General features: G+C 24.9%; 1 protein-coding gene across 1 annotated transcript; it reads right to left on the reverse strand.

Annotated features, from left to right (window-relative positions):
* Nucleotides 1-1,146: 1,146 nt before the first annotated feature.
* Nucleotides 1,147-3,820, reverse strand: LOC145842667 (uncharacterized). The gene is made up of 2 exons (XM_082950140.1): nucleotides 3,664-3,820; nucleotides 1,147-1,978 (listed from the first exon to the last, which is right to left on the reverse strand). Exons 1-2 carry the CDS (start codon nucleotides 3,785-3,787, stop codon nucleotides 1,749-1,751), a joined length of 354 nt encoding a protein of 117 aa, XP_082806266.1. The 5' UTR covers nucleotides 3,788-3,820; the 3' UTR covers nucleotides 1,147-1,748.
* Nucleotides 3,821-16,274: the final 12,454 nt, after the last annotated feature.

Raw genomic sequence — 16,274 nt, forward strand, 5'->3', positions numbered from 1 at the left:
TGTGCTAAAATTTATCTAACAAATTTTTACTAATAAATAGCTATATATTGAAACATATTAGTTTATGCGATTTTTACTAAAATATTCATAAAACTTATAAAAAAACATGTTTTGTAAGCAAATACTAAAAGTACAAAACAAGGATTTTCCAATGGGCTCTATTTATTGGATTTTTAAGACTCAACACATTATGTCTCAGGGTTGCCACTCGTTTTTCAATTTTTTTTTTAGTTTTCCAAATTTTTTCCAGGTTTTTAAAAGTACACATTTATGGGTCTAATTTTAGTTTAAAGTTAAATTTAAGGTAAGCAACTGTAATAAGTAGTATAAAAACATTAAAATATACTGTAAAGCTGCTTTAAATATTTTTTTTAATAAAAAAAAAATTTTGATGATGACAGTTTTTTTTATTTATATGATATATTTTTTGAGTCAAATGAAAATCTTACTACTGAACATGTGAAAATTGTTAAAATTGCAGGTTATAACAGTTTTTTTTTTTCAAAATTTCCCAAATCCAGGTTTTTTTTTGCCTAAATTGTCAAATTCCAGGTCTTTTCAGGATTCCAGGTAAAGTGGAAAACCTGCTTATAATAATAAAAATAAACAATTCTATTGTTTTTAATATTTTGACAAACTTCATACAACTATGAGATTCCGTACTCCTATTTATGTTATTTAAATATAACATTATAACTGTCGAGGAACTAATTGAATTAACTACTATACTTATTACAATTTAACTTACTTCAAACACATATATGAGCGAGCTTCTATTCATATTACTTGATTCAATGACTGTAAACTTCACTTTTTTATCTTTCATTTTATTTAAATATATAACTAGAATAATATGCATTATTGTTGGATATAATGAAAAGGTAAATGTTTTTACTTTGAACAAATTAACACAACAAAAATTTAATTTTATTTGTTGTAAAGGTTTATTCAAAAAACTAATAATATACTTTTTCTTTAAATTTAATTGTGATATATAAGTCAATTTTTTTATATATAATTACCAAAAAATTTGAGCAAGAGTAAAATATTAAAGAAGCCTTTATTTGACAATATATACAAAATAAGCTTTTAAAAATTAACATTGTTTATTTTTTAAAGACATTTACTGTAAAATACATTGTTCAGTAAAATCCAAAAATATTTTTGGTATACAAACTTCAGACCATTTATTATAAACTTAAAAATTACGAGACAATTGAACGAAATTAACTATTTTCTCAAATAAAAAATGTGTTTATATTAAAACATGCATATTCCAAAATGCATAGTAAAGGTATTCATTTTTTTAATGTAAAATGTTATAGATATTAAAACTATTTTTAGCAACATCTGAAAAAAATATAAATATATACACTGTAAAAATGCATCATACTTATGTGTATTACTTTTTTATACTCAAGATAGTTTATAAATATTCTTTTGTTTGACAACATAAAATGTTTAAAAGAACATAAATTTGTATACAGTTTACTTGTTTAAAAGTTTAAGCTAAGATGCATAAAAAACAGTTAATACTAATAGTTTACCCTTCAAAAAACTTCTATTTCTACTTCAATTTTTATTACACATATAACCAGTTAAAATCACAAAATACCTGGATACAATTTTTACAACAGACAATAACAAATCTGTCAGTGAACTAGGAAATAAAAGTGTCAGACAATTTAAAGTCTATCTATATAAACAGCAGAACCGTCCAATATAAAAAAATCCCCTGTTTTGAAACTTCAGAAATCAGTGACTCTTCCCTTCCTCTCCCAATCCCCGTACCTTGTGGGTTCAGGACCCCTGGGTCCACCCAACTCCCCGGTTTCGGGGTTTATGTTGTTGGGGAAGGGTTCCAAAACGTTGGATCCCATGTACTCTGTCTTGGCAACGTTTTCATCATCGAACTTTCCAGTTGGGGTTTTTGGTTTTTTCAGTTTGTGCTTCTTGACCTTGGGTCTTTCAACTGATTCTGTAAAAAAGATTTATGTTAAGATATAAAATTTTTACTTATATAAAATATTTATACTTATTTAGATTAAAAATTTGATAAAACTGTTATAATGAGCATTAATAATTGATATACTTAATGACGTAACTATTTTTTGTTAGACTTTTCAAATTCATTATATATAACTAAAATTACTCTATAATATTCATAGTTTTTAGCAATTTTATTCCAAAGAGAGCTAAACGAAATTAATCAATAAACTTTTTTCGAAAATGAGTCAGTTATGTTTAAACTTTTTAATTAAAACCAGTACCAAAACCAAACTATTCAATAACTGATACATAAATAAAAGTAATAAATTCAAACATTGGTTTTTACAACTGATTCTGTTGAGAGATAAGATGGAAAGTATTCTTTGTTTTATAATACGTTAGACTGACCTTTTAATTTTTATTACATTAGCTGCTGTAAATGATAAACAAATATAATATCTTTTATATCATGATATGTTAAGCTGTTTTTTCTATCTTTAAATGTTCTAATGCTTCTGTATACATTAAACTAATAAAATTAATAAAATTACTGATTTAAAAACTTTATTAGGCCTGTGCTTGTTGACATTGGGGTTTTAAACTGATTCTGTTTGAATTAAGAATAAACTTTTTCCTTTAAAATTGTTTTACATTAAACTTTATTTCAAAACAGCTAGTATGTATTTTGTTTCTGAAAGCTTAAAAATTTTATATTGTAAAGCTTTCATATTATAAACAAATAGCTTGATACAGGATTGCCACTTTAAGACAATCTGTTGCGGCCAAAAACTAACCTGAGTCAGCCTGAATTTGTGAGATAAAATAAAATAAAAAGTATTTGAAGCCAAATACTGAACAAATTAACATTTTCTTAGGCTATAAAACCTACATAAATCATAATAAAACAATGGGTCTTTTAAAAAAATAATAGGATTAGTCTGACATTACTTTTTTAAGTCCAAAATTTGAGTGGCCTGAGCAGGTAAAGTGTGTGAGCTGATATCTTTTACAAGAAAAAAAAGTCATAACATTATTCATACTTAATTTTTATTGTTTTCAGTTCAAATATATTGTTTAAGTAAGTATACTATATTTCTAATTTTTTCTAGTGTTCTACATTACTTTCCATTTAATTTTTAGCTTAAGAAGATGTTCAAAATGCTACTGGCTAAAACATATTTACATTAGTATAAATAAACTTTTGAGAAGGGTTATAATTACTATTTATTTTACAAACAAACATTTACCAAGCTAAATCAATTATATTATTGCCTAGTTTAATAAATTAGACAAACATGACGTTTTACTCGGTTACAAATACTATTCAAACATTAGTGTCTTATTTTAGTTGATTGGAAAAACAAACGAAGTCTTTTTTTTTTCAAGACAAATATATTTCTACAAAATAAATCAGTGTTAACTAATTTTTAATAAATAAATATTTTTATTCTTTAAATGTTACTTATAATAATTTTAAAAAGTTTATAATTTTCTTTGTTTAATTACAACTGTATTACACTGATGTAAATTCTTCAAACAAATTTGTGTTGAATAAAACACTTAAACTATTTTTCAACAACTATTCAATAGTAAGTAATAAGAGTAAATGGTAAAATATACATAAAAAAATATAAATTAAGTAATAAGAGTAAATGGTAGTTAACAAATACAAACCTGGCTGCTTGTCATCAGGAGTTTTTGATGAACTGAACCTCGCAGGAGTTACAGTGATGCTACAGTGGTTCTTACTCCTGGTAAGTTTTGAAAAAAAGCTTCTGATTGGGCAACTTACACTCATGGTTTTGTCTTTGTAATAATTTACTTAACCAAATGTTCTATTAATTGATGTTTTTTGTTAGAAAGTGAAGTTTTTATTTTCAATGAAACTTTTAATATGTATAACAAATTTTATACACTTATAGCTTTGTCTTTGTTATAATAAATAACTGATGCTAATCTGCATCAAGGTTTTATTTTAAAATTTATAAACTTGATTTGAATTTTACAATGCTTCCTTGTCAATCTGACCATGTTTGGCAAGATTTTTTGTAATTATGACTGGACTTGTCTTTGGCTAAATAAGAAAAAATATTGCTCTTTTTTAAATTATCTACTCATTCATATTATGCAATGCATTTAATAAAAACTACAATATTTTTTTGTTAATGTAATTGGTTACATTACAATTCAAATTCTTAAAAAAATATTTAAAAGACTATATTTCAAAAAGTAGTATAAATTTGAAAAAAAAATAAAAAATACAAATGTAGATCTTGTTAAAGTCTAAAAGTCACTTTTTATTTTTTGAAAATCTTGAACATTTTCAAAGATATTTTTAAATACAAAAAAAATCTATGTTTTTTATTTTATTTAAACCATATATCAAAAAATACTTCATTTTTTGAAAAAATAAAAAAATGGCTATTAGATATTAATTGGACCTACATATGTATTTTTTATATTTGATAAATATACATTAATATTTTATTGGTGGCCCATTCATTTTTTTTCAAGAATTTGAATAGTCGTGCACCCAATATAATTATGTTAATTATCTTAAACTATTCAAAAAAATTGAAACACACAAAAAATAAACCAAACATAAAATTGATAAAGTTTTAAATTACTTTATTTTTAATTTCTGCTTAATGCTTAAATTTAAAAAGTATAGTTTTGATTTTATCTAAAACTCATAATGTAATTAAAATTATTTTTATTGCTGTAATTGTATCTTTGTTTAATCACTTGGTGATAAAAATCAGTATTACTTATAAATTACATTCATAATAAGATTTTAGTTATGAATCTATCAATTTTATGTTTTAAACATGATAATAAGTAACTCTACACTTAAGAGCTTAGGAACTAGTTTTACATGAAAATGTTTTTATTTAGCAATCAGTTGCTTTTTTCCATTTCATAAATTAGTTTTTGAGATACGGAATTGGATCTTTATAAAAGGGCCAAGTAAAAAAAGCATAAAAATTTTATTTTTATTTATCCCTTCAGGGTTGCCACTCTTTGAGCCAAAAAATCTTCCCTGAGTGACCAAAAATTTCCCTGAGTAACCTTAAATTTCCCTGAGTTTCCCTGAGTATTTTTCAAATCTTAAAAAAAAAATTCTCTTCTAACACAAATTATTAATACCTCATTCTCATTTTTCTTCTTTAATAATAAAAGGAATGTTGTATGTGTATGCTTCTGCATTAAATTTATGAAAAAAACTGTTTTCAAAAACTCAATCTTAAAAGGTTTAAACGAATTAAAAATTTAAACTAAATTTTTGCACAACTTTGTGTAAACTTGTTAGTTAACTTTCTACATAAAAGAATAAAGTTTAATTTGTTTGACATTTTAATTGACAAAATTTAATTATACTATAATATTAATTTCACATGAAGTGCTATACCAAAGTTTGTTATATATGAACATTTGGTTCTATTCATGCAAAACTTTTTTGCAATTTCACTATCAGGAAACATGGTAGTGAATAAAGTGTTATTATTATCGCAAGAGTTTCCTGACCAGTTCTTTGGTACACTTGAGAGCCCAATAAATTTCAGCAGCTGTTGAAGAAGTTGCAGCTGATATACTAGTTGAACTATTAGCCCCACCAAAATAAGAAGTAATTGCATTATTTTTACTCTTAGAGGCTTTCAATTTAAGAGGTTTTTTCGACATACTGTGCGATTTCAATGCCCTTATACCCATGTTGGATAAGGCCATTGGTGTATCATCACCACACCACTTACATTTAAACTTCTCTTTGTCTACATCCTCAAGTAACCAATCTTTGAAGTCTTCATGGTTAAGCCAACTTTTTTTAAACAAGGTTTTAAACTGTACTTTACTCATAATACTTAAAAAAGCTTTTAAATTAAATCTGCAAAAAAAAATGTAAAGTATATTAAAACATTCACACTAAAAAATTAGTTACAATTACTGCTACTACTTTTGAAATTATTATTTATAAACAAAAATTCAACCTCTATTTTTTTAACAAAAGTAATACAACACTAATCTGTATTCATTTTAATTTTTTTACTGAAAACAAGTAGTTGTAAACAAATAACAAATAACTTTATTATTCAAAAAATAAGAACTAATAGTTCAACATAGTGTTTTTTAAACTACATAAGTAACTAAAGATAAAAAGTTTATTAGAACTTTTCAATGAATAGTTAACAACAACTTTCATTTCTCTAAACTGTTTGATTTTACTTAAGTAAATATAAATTTAAAACTTAAAGAAACTACAATGTTAATACTAAGAATATTGAAGAACTAGCCGCAAGGCTAAAAAAATTCAAAATAACCACTTAAATAATAAAAATTACTACTTTTGAACAAAATATTGAAACTGGATTAACTAAACCTCATTCTAGATCTAGAAAAAAATTTCCCTGAGATTTTCAAAAACTTCCCTGAAATTTAGAGAAAAAATCAAAACTTCCCTGAGTTTCCCTGAGTTAAAAGAAAAATTCCAAAATTCCCTGAGTTTCCCTGAGATTTTCTACAGTTTGAAAATTCCCTGAGATTCCCTGAGTTCCCTGAGTGTGTGGCAACCCTGTCCCTTTACAGTTTTTTAGCAATGTTTTTAACAATTTCTCAGTTTAATCTTAACTTAATGATAACCATTTCTATTGTAATTTTTTTTTGAATTGAAAACTAATATTTTTTTTCTTCTTTTAGTCAAAAAAATATAATGATTTATTTTTTTCAAACTTGTTCATTGTGATTTTTTCTTATAATGCAAGAAACCTTTCTTGAAAAATTTGAGGTTAAAAGCTTCAAAAGTAAAAGAAGATTTTTAGTGATCTTTTAAAATTTTGGAGAAAATTAATCTTTGAAATTTTTGATTCTTTGAGTTTTAATGGAATTTTTTCTTATAAAACTTGTTAAATCTCTAAGTTAAGTCAATTTTTATGTTCTATAAAGAGTATCTTGTAGTTTATAAAGGTTTCTAATAAGAGCTAATGTCAATGATCGTAAAAAAAATGTTTTACTCCCCTATGTCCTTAAAACTCATATTTGAGTCTTAGACAAATATCTATCTTCTTCCAGTTTTTAAGTAAATGTTTTTAAATTCATAGTTTCATTGTAATATGTCTATAAAACTTATATTGATGCTCAAAAAGTTTTTTAAATACCTTAACTTCGCAGTTTTGTAAACCCTAGAAAAAATTATTCTGATCATTAATTTTTGACTACTTTTAAAGATTATTTTAACATATTTGTTTGTAATCATGCAAAAATGCTCTGATTATCCTAACTAAAGATTCTAGATAGAAAATACTTATTTGTTGGTTAAATTGAGAAAATTAAAAATGATTTATTAATCCTTATGAAATTGTACTAGAAACTTTAAAAATTTTATTCAACCTCAAATAATAACTAATTTTTTTTAGTAAAAAAAAAAACAAAAAATATTATTAGTAATACTATGGGGCTAAGGATAAAGTGTTGTATTGGTGTAATTGCTTTATGTTGTAAATTAAAAGCAATTAAGTATTAAAGGGGTATTAGTTTGTGTTAAATAAGTTTAAATCTATGTATGTATTTATAAAATATTGATTTCCAACCCAAAATTATATTTAAAAAAAGATATTAAAGATAATATAACTTTAGCTTGATATTGGTGCAAAATCATGCTATGTAATTACCTACTTTTGTTAAATAAAAACTTATTTGTTATTAATATATTCGTAACAAAGTTTGTTTTTGAAGTTATTAAATTTAATCCCTTTGTTTGTTTTTTTTAAATTGAAGTCAAAAAAATTGTTTACATTTATACATACAAATAAATTTAATGTTAGAACTATGAAACTCATACAACAGGTATATAGTCTTCAGGTAGTACTTTTATTTATTTTTTGTTCCTTTTCACCTTTTTCTTCTTTTAATTTGTTTAACTTTGTTTCGGAAAGTCAACTTAATTTATAAGTTGCATTAGAAAATTGCAATCAAAATAAGCTCTAGATCACTTACAGTGGATAGAATATTTTCAAATTATAGTTTGTTAATTTGTAAAGATTGAGAGACTTTGATACTAAGAAATAATATAATTGTTTCATGGAATTAATTTCTGACTAAAAACAAAACCTAAAATGTTCTAAACTTTTGTTTATTTATAAAAAAAAAATCTATGGAGATATTTTCTTAAAAATGTTTAACTGTTCTAAATTTAAAGTTTTTTAATCTTAACGTCTTTTTAAAATATTAAATTTAAATAAAATGTTTAAACAACTTTATAACCTTATTTTAAATAAAATAGCTAATGCAGTTTTGAATACAAAACCTTTAATTAAGAGTAAGAAAAACATTATTTAATATACTTACATTACTTTAATAAATATTATAAAAATTTTAATTGAGTGAAAAACATTTTATTAAAGTGAAGTCTATTCATTAGTAAATTAATAAAATCAAAATAGGCATATATTTATTTTTATGAGCTTATCTGTACTTTTATTATCGTATCTTGTTATAAAATACAAAGTTCCTCGAAAAAACAAATTATAACATTATTTAGTTAGTATTGTAATTTATTATTAAATTTTTGTTTTACTTAAGATACTTAGAAAAATAGAATAAGTTTGGTTTGATGTGATTATAGTTTTTTTTTATAATTTTTAACTCTGAAAACTTATTATTAGAAGCATTTTGTTATATGTTTAATCTAAAATATTTTGTACGTTGTAATATAATCAAAACATAAATTAAACAAACAGTTTGTTAGAATAATAATTTCAAGTAGACACGTTTTTCCGTTTCTAAAAATATAAACAATTATCAAAGTGCTTCTTTAAGTAGTACTTTTAAAACGTTTTTTTTTTTGAAAGGTTAACAGAAAGCTTTCCATTGTAAAAACACATAAATCATTGTTATAAGAAAATATACTAAAATTAGTTATTATATGTTTTCAAAGCTGTTTTATAAAAATTATGTTATATTTTTACAAATCTATTTATATAATTAGACGAGGTCTAATGGAAACATTTTTTGCTAAAAAAAATTATTAAAAATAGCAACAATACGTTTAATGTTAACAATTTTTAACAAACTCAACTTAAATTAAAAATATATTTTGTTTTAGTAGCGAGTCATAATTTTAACTTAATCGTACATTAAACTTTCAATTTAAGGTTTTTACATTCAAAAATGTCAGAGAGTTTAAAGTACAATCATGTAACTAGCAGTAGCAAAGAAGTAACTGCGTATCATTTAGTATGAAAGTGTTATTGATATATTTTTAAGCACAGTATAAAACTTCAATAATAAATAATTTAATATTGATCATTCTCCTTTTACTTAAGTTAAGAACTTTGATTCACAGTATAAAACTTAATAAATTCTATAGTTTTTAATTATATAGAAATGTTAAAAATCATACTAGTGCTTTAGAGCGAGCTAGAACTATGTACTAAATATATATAACTAAACTTTGTAAATTTTCAAATAAAGTTTTTATTTTTCAAAATATACTAGTATTTAATTTATTTTAAATATATAATAAAAACTTTTTTAAAGATTGTAAAATCTAACGCAGAATTGCATACGTAACCACTATTTTACTAAAAATAAAAAAAAAACAGTTATATTATAAAACAATAATTTTAAAACTTTTTAATAGAAATTTGGTCTGATTGTAGTAATTGTAAACGAGTTTAAGAAGTTCATTAAGTAAACTTTGAGGTAGTAATTTCTTTTGAAACAATTTGTATACACAGTAGATTCTAAACCAATTTAATTATAAGCATAAGTGTTGTTAGAAAAAGTATACATAAATACTTTTTTTCGTCATAAAACAGTTTATTTAGATTAAGTTCTATTGGAAAACACTTAATAAGTTTTAGCTATAAACTTCTTTTCCCAGTAAATACAGTCTGACAACATATTATACATATAATATTAAACAAATTAAATTATATATAAACACAAAGTATATTATGAAGACATATCACTAAATTATTTTTTTCACATATCTAATGGATGACTTTTTTTAAACAGTTTTAAACCTTCCGTAGTTTCCGTGTATGTTTACATGTTTGAATGAAAAAAAGTTCTAAAAAACTTCTAATCTTTATTTTTGTCGGTATATAAAAACTAAATAACAAGTTGAAGGCTTAAAACCCTTATTTGTTGGAAAATTCATACATTTCTTAAAATTTAGTTTTTAAATAATTCAGTTAGGATTTAATAGAACCTTTGTTATACTATTTAAGTAAAATAGTTTCACCTATTTATAAGTATGAAGCATAATATTTTAATTATTTAAAACATAAAAAAGTTATTATATAATTATATTTAGTTTGAAAAGATAACACTTTGACATTTTTTTTTTCTACATCTAATTATTAAGCAGTCATAAGACTATATAAATAAACAAAAAATTTTTTTTTTGTATTTACTGCTGTTAGTTTAGTTTAGAATTTTGCTGTGTACTTTCCTAATATATTTTTTGTTAGTAAAAAAAGTTATAAATAGATTGTTTGAGTTAAGAAGCGTAATGTGTTGAATTTGTTTTTTTTCTGTTGTTTATTGTAAAGGAATGTTTAAAAGGGCAATTTTGGTTTTACTTAAAAGATATTTTACTAAAAGTTAAGTAATAAAGTTCTACTGTAACCAAAGTTGTATTTTTGTTATTATAATCTCCGCCAGGTGGCGCGAGAGGATCAATATTAACTTGGCCACGTAATCTTTTACTTAAAATGTAAACAAATTTTAAAATGCACTTCACTTCTAATTTTCTAGTTGTCACAATAACACATATTTTTGTCATCAGAATTTATTTGTTTGTTATCGTTTATTCGCAGTTTTGTCTATTCACTAATACAGATTTAGCTGTGCTCTTTAACTTGAATAAATTCACATCACATTTAAACTATATTAATTAAGTTTATTAATAGTTTCATTAAAGTTATAATTAACGATATGAGTTCAGGAAACTCAGGAAACCCATTCCCTAATATTGTAAGTAACTTACTAACACCAGGTTTAAAAAGGTCCAAACGCTTAGCAGAAAAAAGAGACGCAGGCAGAGCATCTTCTTTACCTAGTAGCTCCCACATGGAACCTACAAGTTCTAACTCACTTCCCCCTAACTTAGACGCGCAACCCCCCGTAGATATTAACAGTAGCTCCTATAGGCCCTCTAGGACTACACTACTTCACCAGTTTTCGCTTAATAGTTTTAAATTACCAGAATTTATATTTTCATTTATGTTTTAAAATGCTATAGTATGTTTTTGTTCAATCAAAACTTAAACTCTCAGTCGAATCTTTTTAAAGCATTTAGCCCAAAAAGCGGTTTAAAGAGTATAACATGGCTCGTATACATCATAACATTCCATTAAACAAAAAAGTCTAAGATTCTAACCTATAAAAGGTTCTTTAGTTTAGTATAATATTCTAGTAGCATTTGTTGTAAAGTTAACCGAAAAAGGTAATCCTAACTGAACGAGTATTATTTTTATTGCCTTTGTGATACGGAAAATTAAACTTGTAAGCTTTTATAGTCAATAGTTAAAAAGAGTTGTTATCAATAATTTTAGTATTTAAGGTAACTTATCTTTCGGTTGTAGAATTTGTTAAGCTGCTTGTTTGATTTTTTCATCAGAAAGACACTAATTTGTTTTAGATACGGTTTTGATTGTTGATACTTAAGAAAAGAATACACTACAAAGTTATTAACAATTTTAAGTGTTATTTGTTTTTGAAATATATTAAAATTAAAAGACATCTTTTAGTAAAAAGTTTCTATGAGGTAAAGTAAATTAATATACTTCTATAGTAGCAATTTAAACTATTTAAATTTTAAAACATTAAAATAACTATTTGACTTTTAAATGTCACTATCATGAAATTATTACGTATTATAGTTTACTTACCGAAGACAAACAACTAAAGCTAGTAGTTATTACTTCTAAACAAGTTATTACTATTATTATAGAGATTTTAATAATGTTTTAGTTATTTTCATACTTAATCAAAAAATAGAAGTGCAATTATTTTATAAATATGTCAAAGTAAAGCATTACTTACATATCTAAATTAAGTTATGTAAAAAAGAAGAACAATTAATATAAAACCTTTGGTATCATTTTGTAAATACTGTAATTAAAAGAAAGATACCTTAAAATTTAACTTTTTTTACAAAAAATTGTTTTATAGTGAAGTCTCTAATTAATAAGGTTAGTCTCATGTTCATATGAAAACTATTTTCGAACAATTGTTTTGACTAGCTGTGTGCTTATAAAGTTTACCTAACCTATTTTAGTGTCTTATAGAAAATAACTCTACTAAACCTCATAAAGAATTAGCAGATAAACTAACTAAATTAGTTTTAATATAAGAGCAAAGTATGTATTATAAATAAGTAGTAAAAAAAAATTTTAAAGCAAAAATTTTACTATATCATAGAAGATTTCTCAAAATAATAATATCTCTTAGATACAAGATCTTGTTATTCTGTATTTGAAAATTGGTAATTATTTAAACTATTATTAACATATAGTGTTTACTAATGATTATTTTTGAAACAAAATATTTAAAGAAAACTTTAAATACTTATTAATTTACCAGCTAGCTGCTTTGTCTAAATTAAACTTTTGTTTTAAACTTTTACTTGTAATTTCAATATTTTACTCTCAGGTTACCCATTGTCTATAAGCTTTGCAAAATTGAAGACCCAAAAAGTTAAAGAAAAGCGTTCAGTTTTTCATGAAAATCGTTGTTGCAACCATAATGAATTCGACATCGTGGTTTGTGGAGGTAGGAATAAAAATGGTTTTACAAATAAAGCTGTTCGACTTAATTTTTCTTAATAGTGCGCCTTGCGACTAATATTTGATGATAAAATTAGCCCGCGAATAACAAAAGGCTGCCGACCCCTGATATTATGTTAAAAAAAAGTAACACATGTTTTAAAGTTTTATACTATAAGTTTATTGAACATGATAAAGCAACAGAAGTTCAAGAGTTTAGTCGTAGGACCTAATGCGAAAAATACATTTCAGTCATAAAGCATAGTAAAAACTATTTTAAACTTAATAATTAAGTTGTCAAACGTAACTAACATTTTTCATAAGGCTACACTACGATTCGTAACAAAGTACTTTTTGACAAAGTTCTTTTAAAAGAAAATTTTTAAAACGTCAGCTTAGGAACTTTAGTTGAAAAATCGTAAGTCATACAACATGGTTTTATTATCCACTCGTCTTTATTTACATAGTAAATAAGAACTTGTGAGTGTTTATGAAAGAAAACAATAAGTTTGTTCTCAATAAAGATAGCGTTAATAATGTCTTCCAAACCAAGTGTTTCGTGCCCATACCAGTTTGGCTGGGTGATAGCAACAAAAAGCTCACAAGTAGAATCATACATTTCAACCAGCTTTCTTCCTACTGCAAAAAGTTTGTTTTTAACAGCCACCAGTCTATGACAGCATTTTGCTTTTATCATACTGGGCATGTACGACCACTCAATGGTGCTGTGGTCGTACGCTTCGACCGTTTTTAAAGTTCCACTAGTGTTATATCCACCAGAAACAACTACTCGTTCTTCGAACACTGCGCAAGCTGCTCTCAGTCTTGTTTCTTTCATGCTTGCTACGTGCACCCATGAGTAGTCATTTGTGTCAAAATACACACAATTTGCCGTTGGTTCATCTTGTAAGTAGCCACCTATTAAAAAAATTTCGTCGATAAAACCGCAAGCGCAATGATTGCTGAGATCAAAGTTCATGATTCCTACAGTTTCATAGGAGTCATTTACAACTGAGTACTTTTGAACCTGTCTAGTGTTACTTTTTGCTGAATTAAAACAGTTAAAGAAGTAAACATCACCTTTCAAGTTAATTACTGATGAACAACGTATATTGAAGCAACTATTTTTTGGCAGGGATTGAAGACTTCTAGATCTTAACATATCTTCACCATAAATTTTATCGAAGACATCTTTCTGCGAAAGAGGTCTTACATCAAAATCAGATCTTATATAATTTCCACAAGTCAAAATATCAAAGTTGCTTTTATTAAAACACCTTGTTCCCGGCTTTTTTATTGTTAAGTCATTTCCTTTCTTATTTCTTAAGGACGTTTCGTTGCGTTTCAACACTTCATGTATTAATGCTTCACACTCTCCGCCAATTTCATCTAATTTTTCATCTAACGCATTCTTAGACAACAAATGGGTTCGAACTGTCGTTATAAGATCTCTAGCATGTTTCTTTCTTTTATTCAAGTCGTGATTTATCCAAATAGCTGCTGCATTGAAAGCTTGAATTTCTGAAGTAACATGCAATTCGGAGCTTGAAAGTATCTTTTTTAAAGAAATGAAATCTAACTCTAAAAAGTTTTTTGTTCCAGCAACTGTCGTAAACCAACTATGGATGTATGTTGCCGCTAATTCGGACAAATTTGAAAGCTTAAACACTTTAAACATTTTATAATACGTAGCTGCATTCTTAGGAAGTATCCTATCTTTTATGTAGTTTTTCACTGCACTTTCCACATTTCCATCAAGAATAATCAAGTATAATTTCAAAACTGAACCGAATTTTTCATAACCTTTTTTGAAGTTAGCTGAATAAATAAAACAGAAAATTAATTTAGTGAAAAACAATAAAGTTGATTTTGAAAAGTACAAAAGTAATTTTCAAACTTTTTAAATAAGATTTTTAACTGTTAGTTTTTTACTAAAATAACATATTTTATAAAATTGAACCGGTTAGCTAAGTGTCACATTAATTTTAATTTTAGTTATAAAAGCACATAAAACTGTATATCGAAAAAATAAATAATCTACAAAACAAAAGGTAAAAAATTTGGTTAGAGTTTTCAACGAGTTGGTATGAAAGGTTTGATTATACCAATTCGATCATCAGACCGCAAGCCTTCGGTTTCGTACTGATCAGACTTATTAGTCAGCCAGAGCCGAAAAATTCGTCGTCACTAACGGTCTATTATGTAACATGTAAATCAATCGTTTAGTGGTATTGATCAGTGACGTAACCATTGTCTTATGCAGTGCTAAACAAACGAACAATTTTATAAGAGCCAGTCAGAAATCAAAGCTTGAGTAATTTAGTTGATAGAATTGCATTTTAAAAGGTTGAACTATTTTACGTCTGAAAGTAAAAATTTCTATTGACGTCAAATTTATTTAATGCAGGTTCATCAGATTATGATTTATGTTTGTACAAGCATTTTTTCAGATTAAAATATTTAAGAATTACCCATGGTTTTTTTTCTCTAATTTAGTACATACTGTTTGCTTTTATATGTTAAATTCTGAGGTATATTGTCGGTTCCTTTATTTATTCGATAAAAGTTAATAAAAAAAATACTATAATATAAGTTAATCAAGTTATCAAAATACTTGGGTACATTTATAGACTCAATAGCATTGTACATGAAATTAATAAGATCTGAATTTGATAAAAATTGCAGGCATCAATTTGTGAACTTTTACTTTAAGACGTAAATTAGTTTAAATTCTCAAAATGGAGTTTGATCGACTAATATACTCAAGTTTTGATTTCTGACTGTCTCTTGATTACTTATTGTTATATATTTTAATCATCCTTTAGATTAGTGCATTGTAAAATAAGCCTATTTTGTTTTAAAAAGTAATAAAATTTTAAACATTGTTATAAATACAAATTCTTACAAGAAAAATACTTATTACTTGTAAGTAAAATCTTAACAAAGTAAGTGTTTTTTTACGTTTGTATGAAATACTTTTAAATATATATACTGTCGTTATTTTACAGTCATATTTGTTTATCAAACTTTTTTAATTATATTAAAGACGGTTTTGCTAAATAGTACAGAAAGTTTGAAACACTGCTACATAACACCTTTTCAAGTATTTATATCAGTATCCTTGCTGTTTATCCCCTAAGTTGAAAAACATGTTGTTTTGATAATAGTTAAAATTTTTTTTTTAATTTTTCAACCTAATGTGTGTAAAGCAAAATATTGAAAAACACTTACATTCCATATAACCACCATCTATAAATATCAAGTCTTTATTTTCAGTCTCATTTATATACTTTCTTCTGCATTTATTCACAAAATTACAGTTCATAATTACGTCAAGATCTTGTGGTTTCTTTAAAAAATCTCCTTTCTTTGAAAAAGCTTTATGTTTTAGGTTTAACAAGCTTTTATTTTGAGATGATGTACCGTTCATATATTATTTATTTTATATAACAAGCTGCAAAATGGTATAAAATGTAACTTAAAAAGTACTTAAGTCCGATCAACTCAAATCACGTTAAA

The sequence above is a fragment of the Thalia democratica genome, chromosome 8 (genome assembly GCF_965202585.1).
Source record: "Thalia democratica chromosome 8, ktThaDemo2.hap1.1, whole genome shotgun sequence".
In the NCBI taxonomy this organism is placed as follows: Eukaryota; Metazoa; Chordata; class Thaliacea; order Salpida; family Salpidae; genus Thalia; species Thalia democratica.

Bases quoted from the DNA above. Each gene is read 5' to 3' on its own strand.
- LOC145842667 (XM_082950140.1), bottom strand. From the start codon at position 3,787: ATGAGTGTAAGTTGCCCAATCAGAAGCTTTTTTTCAAAACTTACCAGG. The intron at 1,979-3,663 runs GTTTGTATTTGT...TCTTTTTTACAG, and splicing joins TCCTGATGACAAGCAGCCAG to AATCAGTTGAAAGACCCAAG.